Source organism: Vigna unguiculata, chromosome 7 (assembly GCF_004118075.2).
Source record: "Vigna unguiculata cultivar IT97K-499-35 chromosome 7, ASM411807v1, whole genome shotgun sequence".
Taxonomy (NCBI): Eukaryota; Viridiplantae; Streptophyta; class Magnoliopsida; order Fabales; family Fabaceae; genus Vigna; species Vigna unguiculata.
This window is the reverse complement of record NC_040285.1, coordinates 25,609,707-25,636,845: the sequence shown is the minus strand read 5'-3', so window position 1 is coordinate 25,636,845 and position 27,139 is coordinate 25,609,707. Positions and strand designations below refer to the sequence as shown.

Here is a 27,139-nt window from a genome sequence, read left to right as displayed (position 1 = left end):
ATATGGACAAATCAAGGGTTGGGTTGTAGTCCTATATTTGTTTTAGTGAAAAATCTTTCGCTTGAGTGAAAATAAGATCGAAAACAATGTCATGTAACAAAATAAATTTATTTTTAGTTTTGCCCAAAGTCAATTTAACAAATACAACTCTCAAACACATTCAAAATAAGTAGTATACGATCTAAAATTTGCCCAAACATCATTCTTCATTTATTTCAATTCAATTTTATTTATTCAAACTCCTTATGTACTTCATTCACATCAAACTCATAAACTTATAAAGGGACGAAAAAACAAGTGTTGTCGACCTTTCGCTGCTATTTGTATAGCGCTACAGAATTTGTGCTCTCCAAGCAAGCATTAAGATCATGTATGTGGACGTAGGGTAAAAAAGCAAGCATGAAGCTTTGACATAAGGTTCATCTTCCTCTACCTCTCTTGTTATTGGATTGAAGAGAATGACAAGAAAGAAGTGATTAAAGCACTTTCGAAGTTAGTATTTTTCTTTTTTGTTTATGGTCAATATTATATCCAGATCTACCTTAGTCAAAGTTGCATCAACTAATACGAAATAACTAATGTTAAGGAACTCTAAACATGGTATTTTATCTATAAAGTCTTCCTAAGTCAAGGTCTCAGCAAAGATCGTTTCATACACCCTGAAAATAAAACGAAATCTCTGGACTAAGTCACATGCATGCAACCAAAAATTATAGGAAAGTAACTATATTAGGAGAAAACATGACTTATGTTGGTTATGTAAGTGGATTATTTTCAAGATTATTTGCAAAAAAATTTCTTCTTTTAATCTAAAATATTTAAATAGCGTGTTTATAAAATTATAAAATCATAAAAATATAATTACAAAATTACAAATTAAAAGTTATAATATTATAAAATTACAAGCATAAAATTGTAATCACCAAATTATAAAACTAATTATCAAATTATGAAATTATAGAATTGAATTATCAAATTATAAAATTATAGAATTGAATTATAGTTAGAATGTATTGGTTCAATAGGCTTACATAGAATAGAATTATAATTAGAATGAAATTATGTAATTAATTACTTACGGTGATTACTCGCTGACCTGATCCGTAATTAATAACGTATTGATACATAAGCAAAATTCGTAACAAACATGTTCGTAGGTAAGATAGTAGATAAATGTTTATAAGTAAAATATGTAGGTATATATCTATAAGTAAGATATGTAGGTAATTATTAGCTAGAAAAGAATTATTTATGATTTTTTTTGTCATAAATAATCTATAGGTCAATCATAATTATTTACGAATTTTGACTAGTATCTCCGTATTTTGACTATAGATAATAAAAAACTATGTTCACAACTTAGTTTAATAAACTATACATAAACTATATACTTATTGAAAGTGCTCAATTCAAAATATTATAAAACAATCAAAATCTATTATTTGCATATTAACATATTATTAGTATGTGTCTAAATAATTTATATGGATAATTATATACAATTTATGATAATAACACTTATAAATTTTTTATTATAAAATTTTCTTGTAAGTGTTGAAAATTATTAAATTTAATATGTAATTGTACATAAATAAAGAATAATCAGTGTTATCTGTTAATGAAATAGTGCAGAAAATTGTTTCATGATTATGAAAAAATAGTTGAAAATATTATACAAAGTCCTAATATAATAAATATGGGTAATTATTTTAAGTGCATATAAATTACATATTTCTTAATATTAGCACAAAATCTTAAACAACTAATTAATTTTGAAATTAATCAAAAATAAAAAATAACATTCCCAACTTTAGATTGTTAATAAAATAAAAAACAGAAATCACAGCAAACAACCCTAAGGACCATAAAAGAGAATAAAAAAGATACTAGTTGAAGAAAACAGTAATGTGATGACTCCATGCCAATAACTTTTTTCATAAATATTTTAGAAAATAAGATTACTTTCTTCCATGAGTTCAAATTAATTTTTTTCTTCATTAAGTTTCTAATAATGTTGTGAAAAAGTGGTATGTAAAATAAAATAGTGTAAAAATCTTTCCAAATGAAAGCAAGAAATAAAAGGGGGGGAAATGAGAACCACATGATTGATGAAGCAGATAAGAGGTATGCCATTGGCATGGCAGCATGGAGTACCAAACAGAATCCACCACTTCATTATTTTGTCTTCGACTTGGATTGCATCCCTTCTCGTGATTGGAACCCAAAATTGAAAAGGTTACAATGGGTAGGGGCCAGGTAGTAGGGACAAAAATATACGGTGTAAATTAAATTTGGCATCGATATCGCACGACAACTGCCCTGCGACTTAGAATAGCAGCACATGGGTTTGGCAGTGCAAGCGAACCCAATTCTAATGCCACGTTGTTCCGGCAATCGTAACGACGGGGTGAATGGAGGACCATCTCCGTCAGAGGAATTTGCACCACTGGCTACCAAATTTCAGAGGCGTCTTCTTGTGGGCACAGGCTCAGCTTCACTTGTGGCTTTGGGTGCAAACTTTGGAGGTATCACCAGTTTTCTTCTTGGTTTGTCACCACAAAGTGGTCGCAATCTGAAGCTGGACGTGCTTTATCCGATTGGTGGCTACAGCCGTTGCGTTGACACAAAGGAAGGATTTGGTAATGTGAATTAAAGATTCATTATATTGAAAGCAAACCGTTGTGTAACAGAAGAGAAAAAAAAGGAACTCATGTTTTTATGTATTTGGATGATCAGAATTCATATACCCAGCAAATTGGGTGGGAGATCAGACAGTGCTGTATCGAGCTGCTAAGAAAAGAGAGATGGAACGATCATTGGATCCTCCTCCCCTGAATGTACGGCGGCGTTCTAACATCAACGAACCGGTTGTTGCATTTGGTCCCCCGGGTTCTACTGGAGAACTCAATGTTAGTGTAATTGTTTCACCTGTGGCACCAGATTTCTCGTGAGTATGAGCAGTAGAATCTAGTAAATTTTAGAGATGTCACTTCAATTTCACTTTATTAGTTATGAACCGACCAGATGACCGACTATAAGAATTATATGTTAATTGAAAAAGGAAAAGATAACTTTTCACTTTTTCCTTTCAGTGCAAGGGCATTGAAAAAATAAACGAAATTTTATCAATAGTTTGCCAATCATGAATCACCTGTCTCATGTGATGTTCTCTTTTTCATAAGTATAGTGATTATTAAGAAAAGGAAGATTGACAGCTTGCATACTAACCTTTTCACTAGGATTGAAGCATTTGGAGGGCCCGATGAGGTAGGTGAAGCAGTGGTTCGAAGCATAACAGGATCAGGGCAACGCCCTGAGGTGAAGGGCACATTGATAAAATCAAGTTTGAGGGAGGATTCTGTCAGAAATGCCAAATACTACGAACTGGAGTTCAGAGTTGAGAGCCCCTCGTTTAGGCGACACAATGTCTCAGTCTGCTGCGCTCGTGGTGGTAGGCTTTTTACTTTAAATGCTCAAGCACCCGAATCAGAGTGGCCAGGATTGAAGTCAGATTTCTATAGGATTGCTAATTCATTTAGCCTCACAATTTAGTGATTCAAAAAGAATCTTCAATAGGAAATAAGGGCAGAAGCCCAGACCAAAAAGCTTCCCTTGGGTCGACCTTGTACATGCTTTGTTTCCAAAACCATGTTTTTGAATTGCATGGCTAGAAAACCAAACAAATTTTGTGATATGTGGGGCGTCTGCTGCAGTAGAACCCAAGTATTTCTTAATTTAACAAATAGGACTGACAAATAAGTTTTAACTTTATACATTACATGTTTCTTTTCAACTTTTTGAAATAAAATACAGATCAGAAGTTTGTCACTATACGATGATTCTCTAACTGTAACTATTATACACATTTAAATGATTACCTAGGTATTTGCTCAAACCTACATTGAAACATACTACTAACCCATCAAATATTGCTCAAATACAACTAATGTACATAAGTCTCCCGTTTCCCAACAACTCGTTGACCAAACCGAAAGTGGAAGGTCAAGCACAAGTAATCTGCCTCCGCTTAACCATCTTCTCATAATTCTCAGAAACCATTGCAGTCAAATTAGGGTCTCCATATCCAATCTCGGCACCAAGTCTGGCAAAACAACAGGTAAGACGTCTCACTATTTTAGGTAGCAATAAGATGTTAACTTTGGGAAAATTAATTTTCACAATAGATCAACTAATAAGAAAAGAAACACGATATTTCTATCTATGGTTGACCTTGGAGGGGACCTAACTGGTCAACTGATCAATTCCAAATTCCATGCAGAAGGAAACTTAAAGCCACAGGATTAAGAACTCAGTCAAGCAAATCAACTTATTTTCCATTTTTAATGACGAGCGACGGGAGAGAGAGAGAGAGAGAGAGAGAGAGAGAGAGAGAGAATTAATGCAATTGACAAAGACAAGTGCGAAAATTACATACTTTTGGTCAAGTACAAGTTTCTGAACTTCTTTGATGGCAGAACTTGCTGCATAGAGAGATATCTTCCCCACCTGCATAAATTTCCAAGAAGTACATGCCAACACCAACTCGTCAATAAAAACAGTATATGAAATCAAGCATTTTAAAAGGAGAAAATGAGATATAAGCAAGTGAGAACTAAGGAGGAAAGCTAATTTAAATGTAACTTTTCCCTCTTCTCACCTCCAATACTTGAACTTTTGATTCATGTTCATTCGGTAGACATCGAATTTCCTCTGTCAATCGTACAGCATCGCCCAGGCTTTCCGGAGATAAGAAATCAAGGCCCAGCTGAACATTCGACTAAAATATAGAGATAACGCACATAGACATATTCAACGGTGAGAATTCATTTTGTTTCCATTAAACACAAGAATATCCACTTTAGTTCATCAAATTTAATATTCAGTGATAACTGTCACATCTGGGTTGTATGAATTTAGGCTACAACTCACATATATCAGCATTCCACTTCAAAAAGAAAATGCAATATAATCCAAGCAGCTTATTAAAACAATTTTAGTCATGGATCAACCAATGCCATAATTTTTTGTAATAAACTAGCCCAAATAGAAACCAAACAATGAAGCAAATATCATTTACCATATATTTCAAATCACTTGAGTTATGGCACTATCAGCCATAGAACAAGACCTCAGTAACTCAGTAGATTAAATGGTCATAAAAACTAGGATTATATTAATAATGGTATAACCTTTATCAGATAAAATAATGATGTAAATGAACTCACTTGAACATTCCTTGCTTGGAAAGGGCAACCAGCAGGAACAAATATAGCTTCCCCCAAATTCTGTTCAAATGACCAAGGCTCCACTCCTATTTCGGAAAATAATAATCAAATTTAAAACGAAGATAATTTTTTTTTTTCAGAAATTTCTCTGATTACCCTTAATGAAGCACATCGGTAAATTTCCAATAATAAACACTTAAACGTTATACATGAGAAAATTGTTCATACCTACATTTAAGCCTTATAGAAGTGTTCATTATCTTTTCTTAAACCAGTAAATTTATACAGAAAAAAAAAATTTGTTTAAAATTTCAACAAGCAAAACTAACAAAATTTAAGTTACTGAATTTATAGGGTAAAATAGTAAATTGCATGTTTTTAAATACAAGGCAATGTAGAAAAAAAAAAAAACCTGTGTAAAATTTCAACAAGCAAAACTAACTAAATTTAAGTAACTGAATTTATAGGGTAAAATAGTAAATTGCATGTTTTTAAAGAAAAGGCAATTCTAACTACCCTCTTCCCCTTCATTCCAAAAAGAAGCAAAGCTTTATTAAGTACTACTAAGGTGTGGTCTCTACTTAATAAGATTTCAACCTCGTCATAGTATAGTATATGCAACCCGATCCTACCTCCGGCCTTATACAGTTGATTTGGGGACTCAACCCTCTTAAAGTAATCTTGGCGATTGTCCACCAAGACACTTCACTCAGCCTTTCTAGACAACCCTTCATAGGTAACGTTTTTTATAGACATCTTTCCAAAAACTTTACTTCAACCTCTGTTAAGAAAATTTATGAGGGGAAACGATTAACCCTTCTTATTCCATTTACCTACCAAACTACGACAAGAACTTCACTCATTTCCTTAAATTAAAACATTAAATTACGATTTCTGACCATATCTTCCTCCCTCTCACATCAACAAAACATCCTTAAACTTCCAAATATGGCACTAGGGGAATGATAGGGAATTGGTCTCCTCATATCCAGTTCTTAAAAAAATCTTAAACTCCCAATAAAGGGGAATCATTTTATTCTATTTCCATCGCTCTCATTACTATAATTAAAAGAAACTCGACAAGATTTTGTCAACTCAGTGGGTAACACCAACACGAAGCACCCAAGAGCAACGCAAGGCCCTCTGTAATTCCATTGTGCCAAACTAATTTATACCACTTCTCTATACAGCTCTTGAAAATTTTAAAAAATGTCAGGTCAGGAATCATATTTTATTATTCTATATTTAGAATATTATAGTTAAAATTTATAACTGAAATATTCGTGAATCATAGGGATCTGATTATGTCCCTGAATCATAAGGATGTAATTACGGTAAGTGTTGATATTATATTTCATAAAATTAGTTTTCCAATCTTGTATATATGTCTTGTGTACTCTTAGCAAAAAATCATCCTATTCTACCCTAATATTTGAGAAAAACAAAGAAAAACATAAGATCTTACCAAATTCTTCCTTCAACTTTCTTTTATGGTGTTTGTCGAGAAAAATAGTTCCACCATAAAGAGGCCATGCAACCTTGAATCCGGAGAGTACCATCAGAAATAAGAAAAAACAGAAACATGTTACTTAACAAATAAAAAGGAAAAGCAATGTAATTTAAAATGATTTTTTTTTAAAGACTTACAAATTCATTTCCCACATCATCTGACTTCCCCAATTCCTTCCAATGTATTTTCAAATATTTAGTCAATATTGGTACATCCTGCCGACGAAAAACATCCCAAAGAACTCCAGGATGTGTTTTCTCAGAGACATCTCCATTTTGTGTAGACGGGAGCTTACAATTGACCATATTACCTTCAGCACTAGAATAAATTTCAAATTCTTGATCCATAATTGACTTATTCTGGTTTGAATCCATGTCAAGTCCACTACTTTTTGTGCCAAGTGATGAATCAAGTGAACTCCCCCTTGAAAATATTTGAGGATCTCCATGTGACTCTTTCGCTTCAGATTCCTCATCAGCTTTAGCCTTTTGTATAATTTCAATTTTAGTTCTCTGCCAGTCCTTTAACTTTACTTCATTTGTATGAACCAAAAGGTATACCTGTTGAAACTCAGTAAATTAATTATTTATTACTTCAAACAAATCAAAAATTCCATTATTTAACTCTAGACATTATAACAAAGAGATAGGGAGAGAGATAGAGAGAAAGAGAACTTCAAATTATTAAACACAAATGCACAGTATGTAGTAGTGCTTAGGTAAACAATCCACATGTTTAGACATTTGAGTTCAAATTGCAAATTATAAATTGTCAGTAAACATAAATCAATAATGAAGCATCAAATTGATTTTGTCAATACACTTAAAATTAGAACAAATTTTATAGAGATGTGTCGAGGATAAAGTACAATACCATGTCACGAATATTGAAGTGGAGATTTGTCACTGAATCACCTCTTCCAAGTTCATTGCTAATTCCATAAGCTATATATATCTTGGGTCCTACGTCATTCTGCAAGGAGTAATGAGGCAATTTAGCTGCAACATTGAGAAGGCCCCACTTGGAGTGAATATACTGAAGTAAAGGTAGTTTGCTGATAAACTCGGGTCTTTGATACAATAGAAATTCTTCAGATGCGCTAGGTGAAGGCCAATCCTTCAATTTTAATAACTGTGGCCAACCATTTTCATGAACACGCCCTTCGAAGTATCCTTTCATGAACTGAGCAAGCTCGATATCAATCTGTCAATATAGTAATAATAAAATACAAACATAGCAGAGTGATTAAAATAAATGATAAACCCAAAACACAGTTCAACATAAAACCAATACAATCTCAATAACCGAAAAGACAAGAGGTACAGATATGTGTACCTCAGATCCATCTAAGCAATCTATGGCCTTAACCATCCTGTTTTCATCTTTTGCTTTTTCATCTGTTGTCTCTTGAACCCCCCTCCATATGACCATTGGATCCCAGCTTGAAATGGATGACCCATCAAATACTTTCTTAACAATAATGGGCTCACCAGTTTTCCAGTGCTTTCTAAATTTTCCAATCCCATCATTTTTTATATCGTCAGATGCTGGACAATAAAGATAATTATCATCACTGGCTTCTCTATGAGAACATTGGCACAGTCTGAGACCATTCAGGCCAGTTTCCGGTGGACCATCGGCATCACTAATTCTGCAGCCACTAACCATTTCCTCTACATTTTTCACCAACTTTGCTACCCAATTCATCTTGAAAATTCGGCTTAAGTTTAATGAAGAATGACCGCAGCCACCATACTCCTTAGGAGGACATGGAATACTTCCATTGTCATTGGATGTCCAATGAGGAAATTTACTTAAAATATTTTGATCACAAGTTTTAGCTAACTCTGTCTGAGGTTCTTTATTGTGATCTGCAGTTGCTTCTCGAAGATCTCGACAGCAATTAAGGCACAAATCATATGAGCAATTTGGACAACGTCGATGATAATCAGTAATAGGTATCCTACAGAAATTGCTGCAAGAAAACAAATCAAAATAAATAATGACTTATTAATAAGGAAAAGGTGCTTGATGCGTCAGCACCCACTAAAATCAACCGTTCTACAAAATTTGTTACAAAGTACCAACACATCTGTTCATCCGTGTTGAATTTTATTCTCGGAAGATCTATTTCAGCACCTGAGAAAAAACATTTTATAACATCATCAAATGCTCATCACGACACAAAGAAAAACAACATAGACAACCAATCACCACTTATGGTGCAAATCTGCAAACAAACCTAATAAGCCTTAAAATGGACCTTACCACGCAACTTCTTTTCAAGTTCAACTTCAAAACACTGTTCACGGTGGATCTGCTTTACCACCGGAAGAACCGAAGATAGCAACACATGGAGGTACTGTAACTTATCCAGAACAGGTATCTCGCGTATCCGAACCTTAATCCCATCAAAACCAGAAAATCACTAACAGGGAAAAAATTTACACATGCTAAAACTTCAAAAGGCAGGCCTCATCAAATTTTAAGGTCCTACTTGGATAGTAAAAGTCCCCATAAGCACATTTAGGAGAAGGAAATAAGTAGGTAAATTGAACGGAGCTTCTCTTATAAGCTAAAATAAACTTTTGCACTTAACTTCCGTAGAAGTAATCTTATTTTACTTCTCCAAGTTAAAATGCATCAGTAAATTTGAGCTAACAGAAGAAGCTCATCTCGTTTTAGTAGCTAATGATCTTCTTTCATGAGTGTTAATGAGAAATTTATTCAAAAGGAATCTAATCTAAATTTGTAACAAACAAAAGACCTTGATAGAATTATCACTCCGCAAGCAAGTCTTGCAGTTACATATACCGCGGCAAGCAGGACATATCCTCTGTATATCATCCAACGAAATGTCCGAGTACCTAAAAACAAGCAAACAATAACTTAAAATAACAACCCAACTGAAAGAGTTATTATCTCTTATCATTACTAAAATCCCATGCTCACCATGCTGATATACAGCTATCACAGTATCCCCTCCGGTCACATTTTAAGCACCAAGTAACTCTATCTCGGTCATTCCTCCGGCACTGATGACAAGTCTGCCCGCCGGTGTCTTCAGAAGAACCAGAGGTTCCATCGGAATATTCCTGCTACACAACACAACCTTCCAAATTCAGCACAGTACACTACACTTGCATCAAAATCACCCACCCAAACAGAACCCGAAATGAACTCACAGTAGTGGCATTAGCATCCAAGCTCCTTCGCGATCTCTTGCGCGAGGAGTCCGGTGGGGAATCATAAGAGACCCAATTGTCTTCTTCATAGAGCGCCACATCAGCATCAGCATCTGCATCCGCGTCCATATCCCCATCCACATCCACATCCGCATCCGCATCCACATCCGCATCCACATCCGCATCCGCATCCGCATCCGCATCCGCATCCACATCCACATCCACATCCGCATCCGCATCCGCATCCATGTCCACCTCGTCATGGGCGTGTCTCGCATAGGAGCCTCTTCGCCCGTCACGCTCGGGCGTGTAACGAAACTGGTTCTTCGAGAGCTTCTTCTGCGAAAGGCTTATAGCGGAGAGAGGAACGTCGAAATCGTCGCTCTTACTCTCCAAATAAACATCAGACTCGTTCAGCGACTGCGACTTCCTCTTGGCTTTCTTGAGGTTGGCCCTCATTGCGGAATTCGCGGCGCGCTTCTTAGCCTGGATGTAGTGTTTCTCGCACACCGTCTTATCCGGCATCGACATGGCCGTGCACCGCCACTGCTTTCCGTCAGACCTCTTGCACCGCAAGTCGTCCGGAATTCCCGCCGCATTGTCCTCGCCGTTGGTCGATCGCGCGTGATCCATTCAAAGAGGAACCCTAACTGAGCAGTAGCGCGAAGCACGAGGAGACGAAAACAAACCCTATCCGAAAGAGGAATTGAATTGCGAGTGAGTTGAAGGTGTTACGGGCCGTAACGGTAGAATTGGTCGGAGATTGAGGTTGCGGCGGCGGCGGCGGGCGGCAGTTAGTATTGGAAAGTTGGGAGAGAGAGAAAGAGAAAGAAAGAAAGAGTTGCGTTGTGAGATAAGCATCGAAAAAGCTTACATAATACATTCAGTAAACGATGGAGGGCCTGAGAGAGGGTGATCCCTTCGTGCGCCTGCAACTCGAACGGTAAAAAAAATTATAATTAAGTTATTTGATTTTTTAAAACAGATTAATTTTCGAATATTGGAAGGGAAGACTCAATTCATTATAACCTTTGTATAATATATGATCATTTATTTATTATTGGATAAAAATTTAAATCATTTTGGAAAATATAATGTAAAACTTATTCTATTTATGTATTTCTCTGTTCTTTTTTCTTTTTTCTTTTTTCTTTTCAAAATCTTACCATTTTTAATAGTTCAACAAATTTTGTTGTGCAAGATTGGTAAGTTCGTTGCCATGAGAAGTGTCCGTAACAACTTTTATAAATAATCAGGTTAATTTTATGAGTGTAAAGATTTTTTTTTTTTTCATACTGTTAATTAATTAAAAATTATATTAAGTAGATTTATTATTGTTAAGTTTTAAAAACTTTTTATATGTATTATTTTGTTGATAAACATTTGGATAATTTTATACGAAGAGACAGAGTTGTTTAATGATTTACGACTGAGAGAAAACGATGATTTGCGTGATAACAGAGGATCAGTGAAAATATGTAGGGTAAGTAAAAATGTGAAATTTTTTATGTTAAAAAACCATGGTGTAAGACAGGTATGAATTTCAAGTTTCAGTTTCAGCAAAAATAATTAAGATGAACACAATTTAAGGAAAGACAGCATGATAATAAAACAATAATAATAAATAATAACAATAATATATTAATTTTAACTAATTTAATACATTAGTTCGGATTATTCGTAAATTTTCAAAAACTTCATCTTTAAATTTGTTGATCTCCATCTTCAAATTTCTGAGGTACTCTTTGGATTGAAAATAGGATTTGAGGGAGAACAATGTTCGCTTCAGGAGATTACCGGTGATGATAGATTAGGAGATGATTTAAGTCTTCATTTCACTCGATACGAGAATGAGGAAAGGTGATCATTTGTAGAACGAGATGATTTTTTATTCCCGCATGGTTGGAGCTGATTTGATTTGAAGAGATATTATATGTAAATATTATTTTATCTTCAATTAAAATGATCATATTTTAATCTAGAATTGATCCACGAATAAGGAAGGGATATGATCCCTTCACTTAGAGCCACCACCTTCTATCATCATCTTATACGACTTTGACAAGCGACTCAAGAAGGGCATTCCCATAAGCCATTTAACAAAGAATAAGTTTACAGAGAGAAGGTCGTAACATTGCTCTATCACTAAATCATCTGGTATATTCATTGCTACTAACATTTCACATATGTGACTCTCCACATATTGTAATGTCGAGGTACAAGGAAGAATATCATTTCTTTATTTAATTGTCACCACCTTTTCTTTCAATATCGCGCCAACTGTCATTTAGCACAACTAAATAATTTCTCAAAGTGAAGATTTGTTCTCCTAAGGTGTTCCATGAATTCATCGTATCGGGTTTTGAGCGATGCAAATTGGTTGGAGATTTCCTTTAAGACCTATGATGGAGTCAGCTCAGAGTTATGTGAATCCACGTGCAGAGGTGATGGTAGTGTTGGTTGAGCGCCTTCATCAAATTGGGGTAAGTCTGGGATGTAATCCATCTGGTCAATTAGATCCATGTTCATGATATGCCTTTGAACCTGAACCTCTTGTCTTTGCTCTATGGGTCGTGCGACATATGTTCCCTATGGCGCGATCAAATCCCAACAATTCCTCCAATAAGGTATAATGTTTGATTGAAGTCACCCTCCATTTCATAGCAGTTGGCTTTGCCTGGAATTAATTCCAACAAATAAACATTTCACAAACATTGTCCATGACTTTTGTTAGCGTTACTCCAAACACCGTCTTCAACTTCGAAATACTTGGTTGAATCCTTCTAAGAATGTTTGGTTGAATCATTCTAAGAAAATCCGTTTAATCCACTAAATAAGTCATGGACCTCACGCCATTTATCCATAAGCACTTTTTTATATTATTCTTATTTAACCCGACTAAACCATATTTGTGGAGATTTTCGAGAATGTTGTTGTAAGCTTGGAACACCCAATTGTCGTCAACTCTCTTACCCAGTCAAGCTAAGTTTATCATAACAGACAACAATCAAAGATTCATATCTTCCGTCCATTTAGTGAATTCACAAAGGTCGTCAGATGAGTTTAAGACAAGACCCTTCCCCCTATTCATGATGTCCTATGGAAAAAAAATAATAATGCAATGATATAAAGAAAAAAATCATATAAAAGTGTGAAACCAACCCAACTTTTAATTATAAATAAGAAATGTCTAAACACTTCCATTAATCAAATAAACTTTTCAAACACATTCATTGTTTTCATAATCATGCCATATTTGATTTGCCATTACATCCTTAAGGTTACACTCATGTCTATAGTTAACTTCACAATCTTAAGTATTTTTTGAATCTTCTACTAGTTTCATCAACTCCTAATCTACTTCATCAAGGAATGAGTCATTGTTGTCTACCCCTCGTATGAAGTTATGAATAATACAACGTGTCAACACTATTTTTGTCATTGAATCAAAAGAGTAACGAGGTTCAATTATGCTTGATATAATTGCAAATCATTTTTTCAGCACATCAAATATCTTTTCAATAACATTTCAAAATGATGAATGTTAGTGGTTAAAAAACTCTAATGGATTTTGTGAATCCTTTATGTTGTACTCCTTTAAGTGATATTTTACTCCTCTATATGATGTAATTATGTTTCGATTTAACATAAATCTTGCATCTCCAAGAAAATACTTTCCTTCAGTTCATTTAAAATTCCATGATTACCACTATTCACAACCCATATATATATATATATATATATATATATATATATATACCCGATATAAATTGTTACAGCAAAATAAAATTTAGTTAAAATTATAAATAAACTAATTCATATTCTATATATATATATATATAATAAATTTATATAAGTACAAAACTTTTAACTTCAGTTCTTCTTGGGTTATTTAAAGTTTGTAAAAATTATATTAAATTAAATTTCTAATAATTAATCATAATAATTAACATAATTGATCATAAAAAAACAAAAATTAATTCTTATAAATTACAAAATATGTATGAAAATAAATAATTTGCATCTTTAACTATGTTATGATTATTGTATCTTTTAGACATAAATTAAATGAAGTTAATTTCTAACTTCAGGTAATTAAAATTGCAGGTTCTAAAACCTTTGAATATATTTTTAATAAAATACAATATACATGTCAGAAAATTAATAGGAAATTATGATTTTTTAAAATTACAACTAAATAATACGATTACAATTAAATACACTAAAATGCATACAATTACAATTATGATATGTTTTTATTAGTTTTTAGAATAATTTTAGAAAAATAAAACGACAAATAAGAATCTTGTCAAACACCATTGAATTTTTTTAAAATTTTTAAGACTCGGTAAATCACAATTTAATACGAACGAATAAACATATTTAAATCATCAATGTATATCTAACTAACAAATCATTATGTCTCACTGATTAACAAACTAAATTAAAAGAAATAAATATATTGCATGCAACTTAATTGACTACATTAAGATATTTATAATTACCAATTAACATACCACTTTGAATTAACAAAATTATATTAACACTGACAAAGAAAAACCTGACGAAGACCAACAAAGAAAAGCTTTTATAGCTCCAAACCACCACCTCACCAAACTACAAACAGGACCATCCCTCACCAAGACCACTTCAGCACACACCACTGCACAAGCAGCCACTGAAACTCATCAAAAACTGCATCCAAGGAATGAATAAAATGCAAGATTTCTCACCAGAACAACCTTGTAGTTGCAGCCTGAAGAAGATGACCACGTCTTCCCCTGTCGAACAACACCTCTTTCTCCTTCTCCTCTACTCACTTCAACAACTCCCTTAAATATTAGAAGAGAAATAAATGTTCTCAACATTCACAATGATGCCTTCTAATACAACCAACTACCATCATTTGTCAAATAAGCACGGAGACGCAGAAGAATTTGTACTGTTTGTGCAACCAATTTTATGCATGTAGGAATCTTGGTAAGCTCACACTTTTGTAGAGCTTCATTTCAAAATAAAGTCATTATTTTTGTATTTTACATTTGTACTGTTTGTGCAACGAATTTTATGCATGCATGAATCTTGGTAAGCTCACACTTTTGTAGAGCTTCATCTCAAAATAAAGTCACTATTTTTGTATTTTACATGTAAGTGTACAGCAAATCAACCTATATTTTTGCATCGGACGTGGATGAATAAAACCTTCTTTATGCAAATCGGTTACTCCAAATGCTTTCACATCCATGAAAATAAACATTCAACTAAATTGCTCATCCTTCCTTCCACACATGCGTTAACATTACCATCGCTTGATACAAATAGACTTTTAAAGTAAATAACTCGAACTTTATTTTTTCAAATATATTTATTCATTTCATGCTTTCTCAAATCTATCTTTAAAAATAAACAAAGCCTCAAAATTTTGTAACATAATCTTATTTAAAGTTTTAGTTCTTCGTAATGTAAGAAAAGTCAAGGTAAAGAAAATTAGATTTTTTTAGTTTTATAATTTGGTTTATAAATGATAATTTGCTTGTGAATTAAATTAAAATTCTTGAATGTGCAAACTTAAGGATTGCATTGTTTGCTTTTAAAAATATGTGAAAGTTTCGGAAAATAAAATTATATATTTTGAAATGAAGATGTTATAATATTTATGAAACCTCTTTTATTTTGAATCCTTCGTAAATTGTAAAAACCAAATTTATAATGATGGGACTCTATCGAGTAATTTGGTGTTTAAATTGTATTTTGTTAGACCTTAAAAGGGTTGGATGAATGTTTTATAGTCATAGCTTAAATTTGCGAATGAAAGATAATTGTTATATTAAATCAATATATTAGTGTAAAGTTTGTTTGACTAATTTATTTGAAAGTGCGAATCAGTAATCATTGCATTATTGTTTTGAGACATAAGTCAAATTTGAAGTGGAATGATTGTGAAAGTTTTGAAGTTGTTAAATGACAATGAGTAAAATTTATTCTTCATTATGTGATAGCCGTAAAGCCCACTTTCTTTTTCTAAACTTTTGGGCGCAGTTGGAAAAAGCCAAGGTCAGCCATTAGTTTCCTTATAGGAGATTTTTTAGCCTTCTATTTTGTCTTTGGAAGCCAAAACAACTCATTTTTCTTTCTCCCTTATCTGAAACAGAGCTGAGCTAGGAAAGTTGTGAAACTCTCCTTCGAACTAGCAGAATGTTCCTTCTTTCATGTAAGTTGAGCACAAACTTCTGTTTTTTTCTCCTTTTCCAACTCTATTGCATTGGTTCTCTCATGGGTTCTTCCTTAGAATCTTATTTTCGTTCTTGTGTTGGTATTTTCAGCCCTCTAGTTTGATCCTGAAGCTATGGTGCTCATTCTGTTAGTGTCTTCTCCTCCTCAAGTTTAGCTCTCAGTTAAGCTAAGGGAAGCTAATCTCAAAAACTTTTAAAGTGATGTTTTTTTTCTAGTTTTGCTTAAGGTTGAGTGTTGAGATATATTGGACTGATGATTGTATGGAATGGAGTTGGTTGCATGTTTGTTTATGCTCTGGTTTGTGGTTTTGCATGTGTGAGCGCAGGTAGGGATCTGCTGTTCTCGCATGAGTGAGGGATTTTTTGCCCAAACGAGAAGCTTTCGTCTAAACGAAAATAGCAAAAATTTGTCCCTATTCTCTGTCTCAAGTTGTCGCCTGAGCGAGGACCTTTCGCCTGAGCGAGAGTAATCTCGCCTAAACGAGATGAGTTAGCTTAAGCAAGAACTCGAGATACTCTCTATTTCAAAATTGTTTTAATGACTTGCTTTCATGATGGAGTGATTTACTCTTAAGCATAAAGAAGGATACCATATATAAGTTTTATGTGATGTACTTAATATGTATATAGTATGAGCTTGACGTAATTCCATGACTTTCTTGGGGGCACCTTATGATGGTGTTGTAGTGTGTGTAATGAAATAAGGATTCAAGTAAAACTACATCGATATCCTAATGAATCAATCAGACTCATAGGACTAATGAATCAATCAGACTCATAGGACATAGAGTATTCAAAATGTTTTATAGGTACTCAAAATCTATTTGCATATATCTATATATCAAAATTATTTTTACTAGCTTATCCACAATTCTAATTCTCTTATCATTTATGTCAAGTAACCTATTTTATTATAATATGTGATATTTTATTTACTAAAATTTATCTAATAAATATAATGTTAGAATAGTTAATTTAATTTAAAACCACGTGTTTGAATATATGTAGTTTATTTATTTTGTTAGTAACAGAAGGTCATTCCAACATCTTATTTAACTACCGTACATGAACCAAAGAATTAAAACCAATGATAAATAAAAGTTAAGACGCTAAAATTGGTAACATTTGTTCATGAACTAAAATTACTAAAAAAGAAATATTGAAAACCTAAGAGTCTATTTTGTAAAAGAATAACTGACTAAAAATACTATGTTCATTTAAGAAAACTAGAAAACACAATACTAGGACCAAAATAGAGAATGACCACTAAAACATTTTGCCGTGTTAAAATTAAAACTGAATTGGCCACAAGCTCCAGCGACGTTTTTGGAATGGAAAGGAAAAGACATTCTAGGGTTCCAATATGAGCTTCCACTGCCACATGCACGCCAGAGATATGAACGAATGCGAAATTATGATATCAATAAGCAAAACTTGATTTTGTAACAAGAAATACTAGCTTTAGATCCTACACGGTATGAAGGGAATAACAATTCTAATACTTTCACTATTTTTGATTTAGGATATTTGGAACTAAATTACAACAAAATTGAGCCTGTTATAAGGCTTTGTGGGAAAAGGGTAAATCAATCATAAGCCCTTGTTTTTGCGTTTATGTCTATCACTGCTATTGTTGCCATCGCTTCCACCAGTCTTCCTAACTTTGTGCGGTCTTTTTGATGCCTGACATGACAAAAATGTATAAAAGTCATAATACAGAACAATCTAAAAGAAAGTAACAACTAAAGACACTATTCAGTAACAACATTGTATTCATATTTTATATGCATTCACAACATCTTTGTTTCCCTCCTCTCCAAATGCCCCTCTTCTCTTAGCCTTCACAGTTAAAGATTCAGAAATGGCATAAAAGTAAGGTAAAATTGATGATAAAAGGTTGATCATACCAAAGCGGAGATAGCCTTCAGAGGGTCTCCATCTTTTCTTAATTTTCTCTTGGATCCTTTGCGGCGATTATTATTTCCCATTGCATCCCTCGCAAGTTTGACCATTTCCCTTGCCTCTTTCGTTTGTTTGTCTAATAGGTAGTCAGGCACATCACGCAGGTGCGGAGGCGGAGCATTCTTGCTCAAAACTTTGTCGTGCTTCAGTAGATCTGCTCAAATATGATTTTGATATTTTAAATTCAACTTTAATATTAACGGCAAGAAAGCCTTATCCAATCAGCAAGCACAATAAATGTGTCAATGACATATTTAACCATAATATCAACCAATTACCTAGGTCTTTTGGATTAGTCTCAAAATGGGCTTTCAACCTTCAAAGAAACACAGGAATGCAGCAATAAATTAGAATGGAAAAAAACTTAAGATCATAGTTGTTTTCAATAATACACCAAATGATATACCAAGTACTCACTTTTCAGAGTTCAAAATTTCATTCCTCAAATCCTGCGCTCGTGATTCTCGGACTGCAATTCTGGTTACACTCTTGGCAACATCCTGCAAGAGAAAGTCAACATCCCATTAGTTGCAAAAGCAGCTGGTTAGACCAGATATACTCATGCATAGCATATGCATATCCACTTAAAATCAGGTAAAAAGAGAAGGCAAAGCAAGATATATTCTATACGCTATCCATTCAAAAGAAAAACATACAAGTGTATGTACAACATGCAGGTCCATGCTTGACGTAAGGGTAGTAAAAAGCAATTAAAATATTGACACATAAGATCATTTTTTTATCAAGCGGAATTTCAAGTTAACAACCTAATACAGAAGGAAAAGATACTAGTAGTCAAACAAAAAAGCTCTCTTAGGTTTGATGGATCAATAGAATCCATTTTAGTTTTTCATCTTCAACAATGAATAATGACAAATACCCAGTTTTGTGTACACAGTTCTTTTTTCAAAAATTATCCCAGACTGTTTGCTTCTTCTCAGATGAAAGCTCCCACTACCAACAAAATTGTCTCCAATCAAATTATATTTGTTAACTTTCAGTAATCTATAAAACAGTCTGGGATAAACTTTTATTCAAAAACAAAATTAAATATTTCAACTGCTACCCACAAACAAATCACTCCCTCACGCATGTATGAATATTCATTTTAGCTGTTACCCACAACACAAGCAAATCACTCACCAATGCATGCCTATTAATAATATAAAACTAAAATTAATATAAACTTTAAAAATTTTAACTCTACAAAATAAGATAACAGGATGGAAGTACAGGTACACATGCGCTACTTTGTTTCTGCTAGTCAAGAGTAAAGGAAATAATAAATCACCTCTGCCCTATACCGTAACGATTCAACAGCGTTCTTGGTGAGAAGGGGAAACTCGGCAATAGAACTTGTGCCTTTGTTTTCGTCATCCCCAACAAATGATCTTATTTTTTCTAAAGTATCCATCTCATCCGGAGAAACCTGAGATGAAAAAAAAGAAATATCTAAACGACACACTAATATGCAGATTGGTGCCATTTAGGATCTCCATGGAATACCCAATGTACAAGAGAGAGAGAAATGAAACCAAGAATACATTTATAATGTAGGCATTAAGAAAAAAAGTGGATTTGTTTTGTCCTAGGAACTCACCAGAGAGACAGAAGTACCAGAATTATATGCTCTTCCTGTACGTCCAATTCGATGTACATATCCCTCAACATTTTGAGGCATTTCAAAGTTTATAACCTTTTCATCAAGAAGAGAAAGCATTAACTAATTGATTTTAGTGAACAGGGCTTCCTCCCTAAGAAACAAGGATGTAAATTAGAAGATGCAATTTACTAAGTAACATAGTACACACCGGTTACGAACAATAGGATATGCAGAACAATTTCAAACATGTCAACATCAGACCAGAGAGATACATACAGAGAGAACTTGCATACCGTGAATACATTTTTAAAGTCAATTCCCCTTACAACTCCGAATTCAGAATCTAATTTTGCTTTAGCACGTTTTCTAGACTTCCGCGATATGGCATTACTTTCCTTAGGCACTTCATCCTTTTCCTTTGACTGACTAAGATCTGTTGCAATTAGATAATCAAATAGGCCCGCATTGAATTCCTGATAAGAACAAGTTTGTCACATTGTGTGAGAAAATGGGGATCCATAAATCATAATGAATTGATAATAAAAACAACTTTTCAAGAAAACATAAACTCCTCAAGTTTTGTTGGCAGGAAAATGTAGCACCAGGTTAAGTAGAAAGCTCTTAGCAGCTATTGCCCAAATAAAAGAAAGAATTGAATGGCATTGCCTACCTCCAGAATATGGAGACGGGAATTCTGAGGCAACTCAGGATTTAAAACAGCAGATCTGATCCCAAACTACAAGGAAAAAAAAGGACAAATGTGAGAGAGTGAGGAATAATGACAATAAAATAATCACACTGCAAGTATAGATGTTTCAAACCCATCGCTGATTCAAAACATAATCCAAACATTTTGGAAAGATGTATTGGGCAGGGGGGATTCAAAGCGCATAAGTATTTATTAAATAACCATTATCCGATGAATTGATACCGTATGAAAATTGACACAAACAAAATAGAAATAATTCACATGTTTAACTTGGGTAACTATATACTAAAACAAAAGTACAGAAAAAGAGGGAGGAGAAAGAGAGGAAGCAATCAACTTTGCATTTGCATATTCTTTCATCAATTTTTCTTACATTCTAGCCTCGAATCCTTTGCATTCACGAGAAGTAAAGGTTTAGAATTGTTGTTTTTAGTTGAAACTTTAAAGGAGAAATACCATTCTAAGGAACTTACCCGTATGGAATTCTTTGAGGTAAACCTACAACTCATTTGTTTTGGGATTTTTGTTTTATGGCATGACTGGGTTGCGGTTGTGGTTTTGACAAGTAGAAAGTTAAATCCTAGGCTTTATATTGGTTCCTTTAAAACTCCAGGCCTGTAAATTGGAGGTTTGGTAAATCTATATTACCCATTATTATGGGTTTTGGAATAGATTTCTGAAATCTTGAAATTAATTTGTTGATGCTCAGATTCAGAGGAAATTACTCCAGTAGCTCCTCCTAAATGCATTGATAGAGATCAAACTAGTCCTTTATAGTAGCTAAACTACTTGGTGACAACTTTAATGAGTGTTCCAAGCTAATAATTTGCATAAAAAGTGTTTATTATCTTTTATGCTGATTTCCATATTTTAATAATTCTATCATTTAATTTCCTCTTATACTACGAGATTTTATATTTCAGAACAGTAGTGGTGGGTGGTGACTTCATGTACAATTTAAACAAGTATTGATTTGAATGATGAAAGACTTGAGATAGAATATAGTCCTGACAGATTGGTGTAATTTTACTTCTCATGGTATATTTGATTGCGTTTTCGTTATGGGTGCGGTAACAGGTCATTATTTGCTGTAAAAATTGAGAAATGAAGGCTGAGAGCTAAATGTGGTTTGTCCTATTTATATTGTTTGTCATAATGAAGAGATAACACAGTTTACGAGACTAGTTCCCGTAGTATACATCATGGTATACCATTTGCCACAACAAAGAAATGTGGCCTATTTAGATATCAAATAAGATCTGGGCCCTAATGAGTGATAACCATGATATTTGACACAATGGGTTGGTATTGTTTCCTCATTTACTGGTGTAATTATTAACAATGAGTTTCATAGAAAACTGCAAATCCTAGTTGAGTTATATTTATATTTTTGAATAAATTCTAAAGAAGCATTGGCATTGGCTTTATATCTTGTATCTGATATCTCTTTCTCCATTTTGTTACCATAAATTCATATTTCCACTTCAACACTCAAATAACGTTTGTTTATACTTTCTGACTACTTTGTTTACTAAACTCTTAATAAGACTCCTTGACTCACATTCCTTTCTCCTTTTCCTTATATTCTCTCGTATTGCCAAGTAGATTGTTCCTGGGGTTGGCAGGTTTTCCCAGGAGTTTTCTCATATTTTGATAGGTTTATATTAGAGTTTTGATAGAGTTCATAAAAAATACGCACTCAATCAAGAAATTATCCAAAAAGCAAAAGCATAAGCTATTAAATGAAGGATCATGAATGGTTTTACTTCTACCACAAAACTTTAGGCAAGAGTCCTATGGGCTTGAAGTGATGAAAATGCACCAGTCCACACGAAATGTCATACATATTAACAAGTAACTAAAGTTGAACACGAACCAATGATTGTTTATGAATAGTTATATATCAAACGCATACCTTTTCCAAGAATAGTTTCAATCTGAAACTCATGTCTATGGTATTAGTGAATATCAGAACTTTCTTTTGGACCAATCCCAACTTCAATACAGCAAGGATGTAAAGTAACTTATCACTGGCAGAACATGAGATCTGACACAAATAGTTAATAAAAAAAGTTAAAACTTGATCAGTTCCATAGAAAAACCGGAAAGATACAGCCATAAATAAAGATTAAAAAAAAAACCTAAAAATTCTATTGTGCAAGTTCATGCTTCCAAACATGCTCTAGCTGAATCAAACGACTTTTTTAGTTTTAAAGTCTTAAAATCCTTCTCACTCCAAATCAAATTTTTCCTTGCTAGAATGGTTCATTTCCTTCTAATATAAATGAAGAAAGATCCCAAACAGAGAAAAATGGTAAACCCCCCTTCCAAATAAGGGCTCATGCTACGCATTACTGTCATAACATGAAGATTTTATTAAAAAATAAATAAATAAATAAACAGAAAAACATGGGAGACAACACCAAACCCATAATAAAAGTACATTGCACACAGGCAAAAATACCTATTATAAAAAAGCTAAGCAACTACATAGATGGAAAAAAGTAAACCAATGCAACATCAGTAGAAAACTAAAGCTCAATAATCAAATTCCTCAACATATTAAGAGATACAATCTGCAAAAGGCCTTTAAAACTCATTAGTGTTTTTTAGAAATCCTTGCTTTGAAAGATTTAGTACTAACTTTCTTTGACCTACTCCTACCAGATTTCCTTGTTCTCTATAGAAAGAAATTATGCAATATTTACGAAGATACAACAAATAATTAACGTAACTGCAATTAAGTTCACAATTATAAAAAAGACAGGTAGAAATACATTACCCAAAACTGCTGAACATTTTTAGGAATGATCTCATCCTTATTATTTCCCATTTCACTCAAAGTCAAAACAGATGGGTTGTGTAGAATCAGCTTCTTTAGTTTGTCAACATCCGCACTGCAGACAGTACATTAGAAACAAATAAATGCACTAGATGAGATATTAAACAAATGGTGAATAGGAAAACACTTTACCATTAAAATTTCATAGAAATAATATTTCATTTAGCCTATAGCTAACATAATATATAATCTACAAATGTACTAGAAAAATTACCATGTTTGTTTTCAGTTTCATATGACGAAGATACAACAAGCAAGCAAATGCTTACGTAGGGGACAAAAATGAAGCTGTTCGCACTCATGCAAGCTAAACTCACACTATTGAATAAAGAACTCATTGTTGAGCAAACTTTACAAAATTTGAAAAATAATGTAGATACTAAAATGTAATAATCCAATGGACAAAACAATTTAAAATAGTTTATGAAAAGCTATTGTTGGTGTTAAACTAAGTGTAACTCATATTAGTGTGAACTAATATAATGATATAACTCAATGACCAGGTTAATGAAAATCACATTTTGTGTAAAGCTATTGATAGGGTAAAAGTGAGTGAAACTCTTTAGTGAGAACTAATTACTAATTACACCTTATATACGCACATATACATATAAAGAGAGGGATTTAAAAATGACAGGAAACATGAAAAATATCATTAGTGGAAGAAACACCATAAATAACACACCTTGATGTTGCAGACATAAGAAGACACTGGCAACTTCTGGGAACATGAGGTGTAAAAGCTTTTATATCATTCTCATACCCATATGATAGAAGAAGATCTGCCTGAAAACATTATTTTGAACATTAATTGGGTCACAAAATACTAAGCAAAGATCGTTCATCAGCTACTTGAAATGTTAATAACTCCATTAACCAAAGCGTGAAAACAGGAAATCAATGAAAACCAGCAAGCCCAACAATAATATGTTGGATAGCAAGTGTATCATTAACACAGTCGCAAATGCTCCGTGAATGTAAAACTTAAAACAAACTGGTATTTGTTTCAGAAATAGACAATAGCCGATAAGCAAAGATTCTAAACAAACAATACACTGCATCTGGTTTCACCTCATCAAGAACAAGAGTTTCAAGGGATTCGTTAATGGATGCCGCCTTAAGTATGCCACCGGACAAACACTTCGCTACGCAAGCAGGAGTGGAGATCAAAATATCAGGAGGTCCGGCCAATGCTGCCCGCTACAAACCCAATTCAGAGACAATTACAGCAAAGCACATTCTAAAACAAATTGTAGACATAAGAAGTGTAGCAGATGAAGAAATTAACTTCCTTCCTAAACGAAAGGAACGATATTTTAGAAGACATAACCAACCAAGTCATTAGCAAGCATGTTGCTATTCAGCTGCACAACTTTCAGTTTAACTCTGCATAACTCAACCAGCGACAACACTTCCGCATACACCTGAGATAGGGAAAGAAAGAAACAACACGAAATTAAGTTACTATTAGAAAAAAAAAAAGTATAACAGAAATCGAAACAAATTAACACACCTGTTGACACAGTTCGCGAGTAGGGACAAGAACAATAGCATTGGGCGCAAGCTTCTTCCGATCAGCACTAACGGTAAACAGTTTCTGAAGCAACGGGAGAAGATACGCTAAGGTCTTTCCTGAACCTGTTTTGGCGCGTGCAACCACGTCCTTACCTTCCTGGAAAGAGAGAGTGAACAAGTTTAGGTTCAAGTGAAGTTGAACGGTGAATTGCGAAAGGTGAAGCTCGAAAGAAGGGTAACCAGAATGAGTGGAATCGCGACGCCTTGAATTGGAGTTGGTTTCTCTATCCCTTTCTTTTGTAAGGCGCGAAGGAGACGAGCGTCCACGCCGAGTTCTTCGAAGCTTTGGTTATCTGCTTCTTCTTCTTTTTCTTCTTCTTCCTGAACTGTTTCTTTCAACTTGGTTTCCGCCATCACGAGTCGGCGAAAGTCAGAAGTTTGAGTCGTAACAATTGTTCAGGTATCGATGCTGTGGCGGAGGCCAAAATTTGAAAGCCGGTGGTTTGAGTTTTGAACACCTGCAACTGCCTTTTGTTTAGGTCTTCAGAACACACGCTTGAAAGCATTCAAACATGCGTAATGCCCATGGGTGGTGCCATGAGTTATCGGGCCCAATTTATTGGGCCGCTTCACATGTGTTTAATTTATGGTCATTTCTTCATACAACTCAGATTTTTATATTTCAGACCTGTATGATTCAGAATATAATTTTTTATATTTTAAGATGTAAAAATGAAAATTGTATTTTAAGTTATATATTCTTAGATAAAAAATTATATTGTAAATTGTATATTTTAAAATATAAAAAGTATATTTAAGATTATATATTTTAGAATACAAAATTTATATTTTAAATTATAAAATCTAAAATAAAATAATTTATAAGATTGTAGGTTGAAAGTATAGAGGTAGAGAAAGAAATTGTCTTAATCCATAGTTAGTTTTTTCCTTTTTTTCTTGTGTGTTTTGATTCGGCCCGGCTTGATTATATTGTTTAGAAATTAAATCCTTCTTGACTTGTTTAAAAAAAATTATAAAATTATATTTTTATTTTTTTCTATTTTTTTAATAGTTGGTTTGAGATTATATTTACCAAGGGATTTAACAAACTAAATATTTCAAAATATTTAAATAGTACCTTTTCGTTAATAATATTATTATGTTAGATTTTATTAATGATTCACACTATTACAAAAACTCATATTTTTTGTCAATTTTGTTTTGAAAATTTTTTCGTAGAAAATACATACAAATTTTGTTGTGAAAAGGATTTTGCAAGAAATTGCTACCAATTTTTTTGCAAAATATTTTGTATAAAACACTTTTCGCAACAAATTTTGTAGGAAATACTAGCAAATTTTATAATTTTGTAGGAAATAATTACCCACGAAGGAGTTACTTGCCAATTAAAATTTTTACAAAAAAAAAATGGTAGAAAAAAGTATTTTTTTATAAATTTTTTTAAAAAGTTTGTAAGAAAAATCCTATGTAATGTGAGAATTTCTAATAGTGTCATAACCATAGAAAATAATAAGGAAAAGATACATAGGAGATGAATAATTTGTTTCTTTTATTAATCTCTAAACATTATAATAAAAATGAAAATATAAAAAATAAAAATAGTCTATTAAGATTATGTGATTGCATAGACATGCATATTGTTAAAATTTGAAATTGTGTAATTGGCTCTTTGAAAATCTCAAAAAAATATTGGAATTCCTTGGAAATTATAATAATTAAAAAAAATTAACAAAATTAAATAGATATTTGAAGTAAAAGATAATTTGGGTAGTTAGTTATAATTTAAAAGATTTATTTTATTAGACTACTAGTGGAAATACATAGTACTATTTTTGTGTCTTTTTATTTTAGCAAAATTTATTGAACTATACTTTTTTTTATTAAAAATAATTATATATAGGTATAGATGATAAATGATAATGAAATATTTTACTTGATATAAGATAGTTAAAATAATATTTAGTGGAATATTTTAGAATATAATATATAATATGTATTGTCCCAAATATATCATTCGTTTCTCACACAATCAGTTTGAAAAAATGTTTAGGCCAAAAGCATGTACAATTGACAAGAAGTGTGTCTCCTAAAGACCGAGCTATATAAAAAAAAGAAGCATACAATGAATTAGGAAAATAAGTTTATAAGGACTAATTTCAAAAGAAAGCATACAATCAATAAGGAAAGCATGTTTCCATAAGACCGAGCTATTAAGAAAGTGTTGGGGAATCCAAGTGAATCTAAATTATACATTAAGTAAAAATGAGAAAGTTTGGCATCGTATAAGGATGAAGACACATAAACTCATTGTCTTAAGATTTTTGGGTTAAAAGT

The 27,139-nt window shown here is 33.0% G+C and overlaps 3 protein-coding genes across 4 annotated transcripts; 1 reads left to right on the top strand and 2 right to left on the bottom strand.

Annotated features, from left to right (window-relative positions):
* Window positions 1–1,989: 1,989 nt before the first annotated feature.
* Window positions 1,990–3,696, top strand: LOC114189880 (psbP domain-containing protein 7, chloroplastic). The gene is made up of 3 exons (XM_028078601.1): window positions 1,990–2,639; window positions 2,737–2,947; window positions 3,240–3,696. The coding sequence occupies exons 1-3, from the start codon at window positions 2,342–2,344 to the stop codon at window positions 3,550–3,552; spliced, it is 822 nt and encodes a 273-aa protein (XP_027934402.1). The 5' UTR covers window positions 1,990–2,341; the 3' UTR covers window positions 3,553–3,696.
* Window positions 3,697–3,749: 53 nt separating this feature from the next.
* Window positions 3,750–10,828, bottom strand: LOC114189879 (lysine-specific demethylase JMJ25). 2 transcript variants are annotated; one of them, XM_028078600.1, is made up of 13 exons: window positions 9,921–10,828; window positions 9,688–9,830; window positions 9,503–9,602; window positions 9,004–9,136; window positions 8,820–8,874; window positions 8,071–8,710; window positions 7,609–7,938; window positions 6,873–7,295; window positions 6,691–6,763; window positions 5,226–5,311; window positions 4,658–4,777; window positions 4,436–4,506; window positions 3,750–4,102 (listed from the first exon to the last, which is right to left on the bottom strand). In XM_028078600.1, exons 1-13 carry the CDS (start codon window positions 10,551–10,553, stop codon window positions 4,003–4,005), a joined length of 2,907 nt encoding a protein of 968 aa, XP_027934401.1. In that variant the 5' UTR covers window positions 10,554–10,828; the 3' UTR covers window positions 3,750–4,002. The 2 variants fall into 2 exon arrangements, with proteins under 2 accessions (XP_027934401.1, XP_027934400.1); XM_028078599.1 differs by having other exon boundaries at window positions 9,688–9,833; window positions 9,921–10,827.
* Window positions 10,829–17,548: 6,720 nt separating this feature from the next.
* On the bottom strand, window positions 17,549–25,334 carry LOC114189695 (DEAD-box ATP-dependent RNA helicase 16). The gene is made up of 15 exons (XM_028078339.1): window positions 25,025–25,334; window positions 24,783–24,941; window positions 24,604–24,693; window positions 24,341–24,469; window positions 23,955–24,055; window positions 23,210–23,324; window positions 22,343–22,474; window positions 20,389–20,454; window positions 20,012–20,191; window positions 19,716–19,811; window positions 19,407–19,544; window positions 18,533–18,615; window positions 18,394–18,431; window positions 18,061–18,269; window positions 17,549–17,836 (listed from the first exon to the last, which is right to left on the bottom strand). Exons 1-15 carry the CDS (start codon window positions 25,196–25,198, stop codon window positions 17,744–17,746), a joined length of 1,803 nt encoding a protein of 600 aa, XP_027934140.1. The 5' UTR covers window positions 25,199–25,334; the 3' UTR covers window positions 17,549–17,743.
* Between the last annotated feature and the right edge of the window lie 1,805 nt (window positions 25,335–27,139).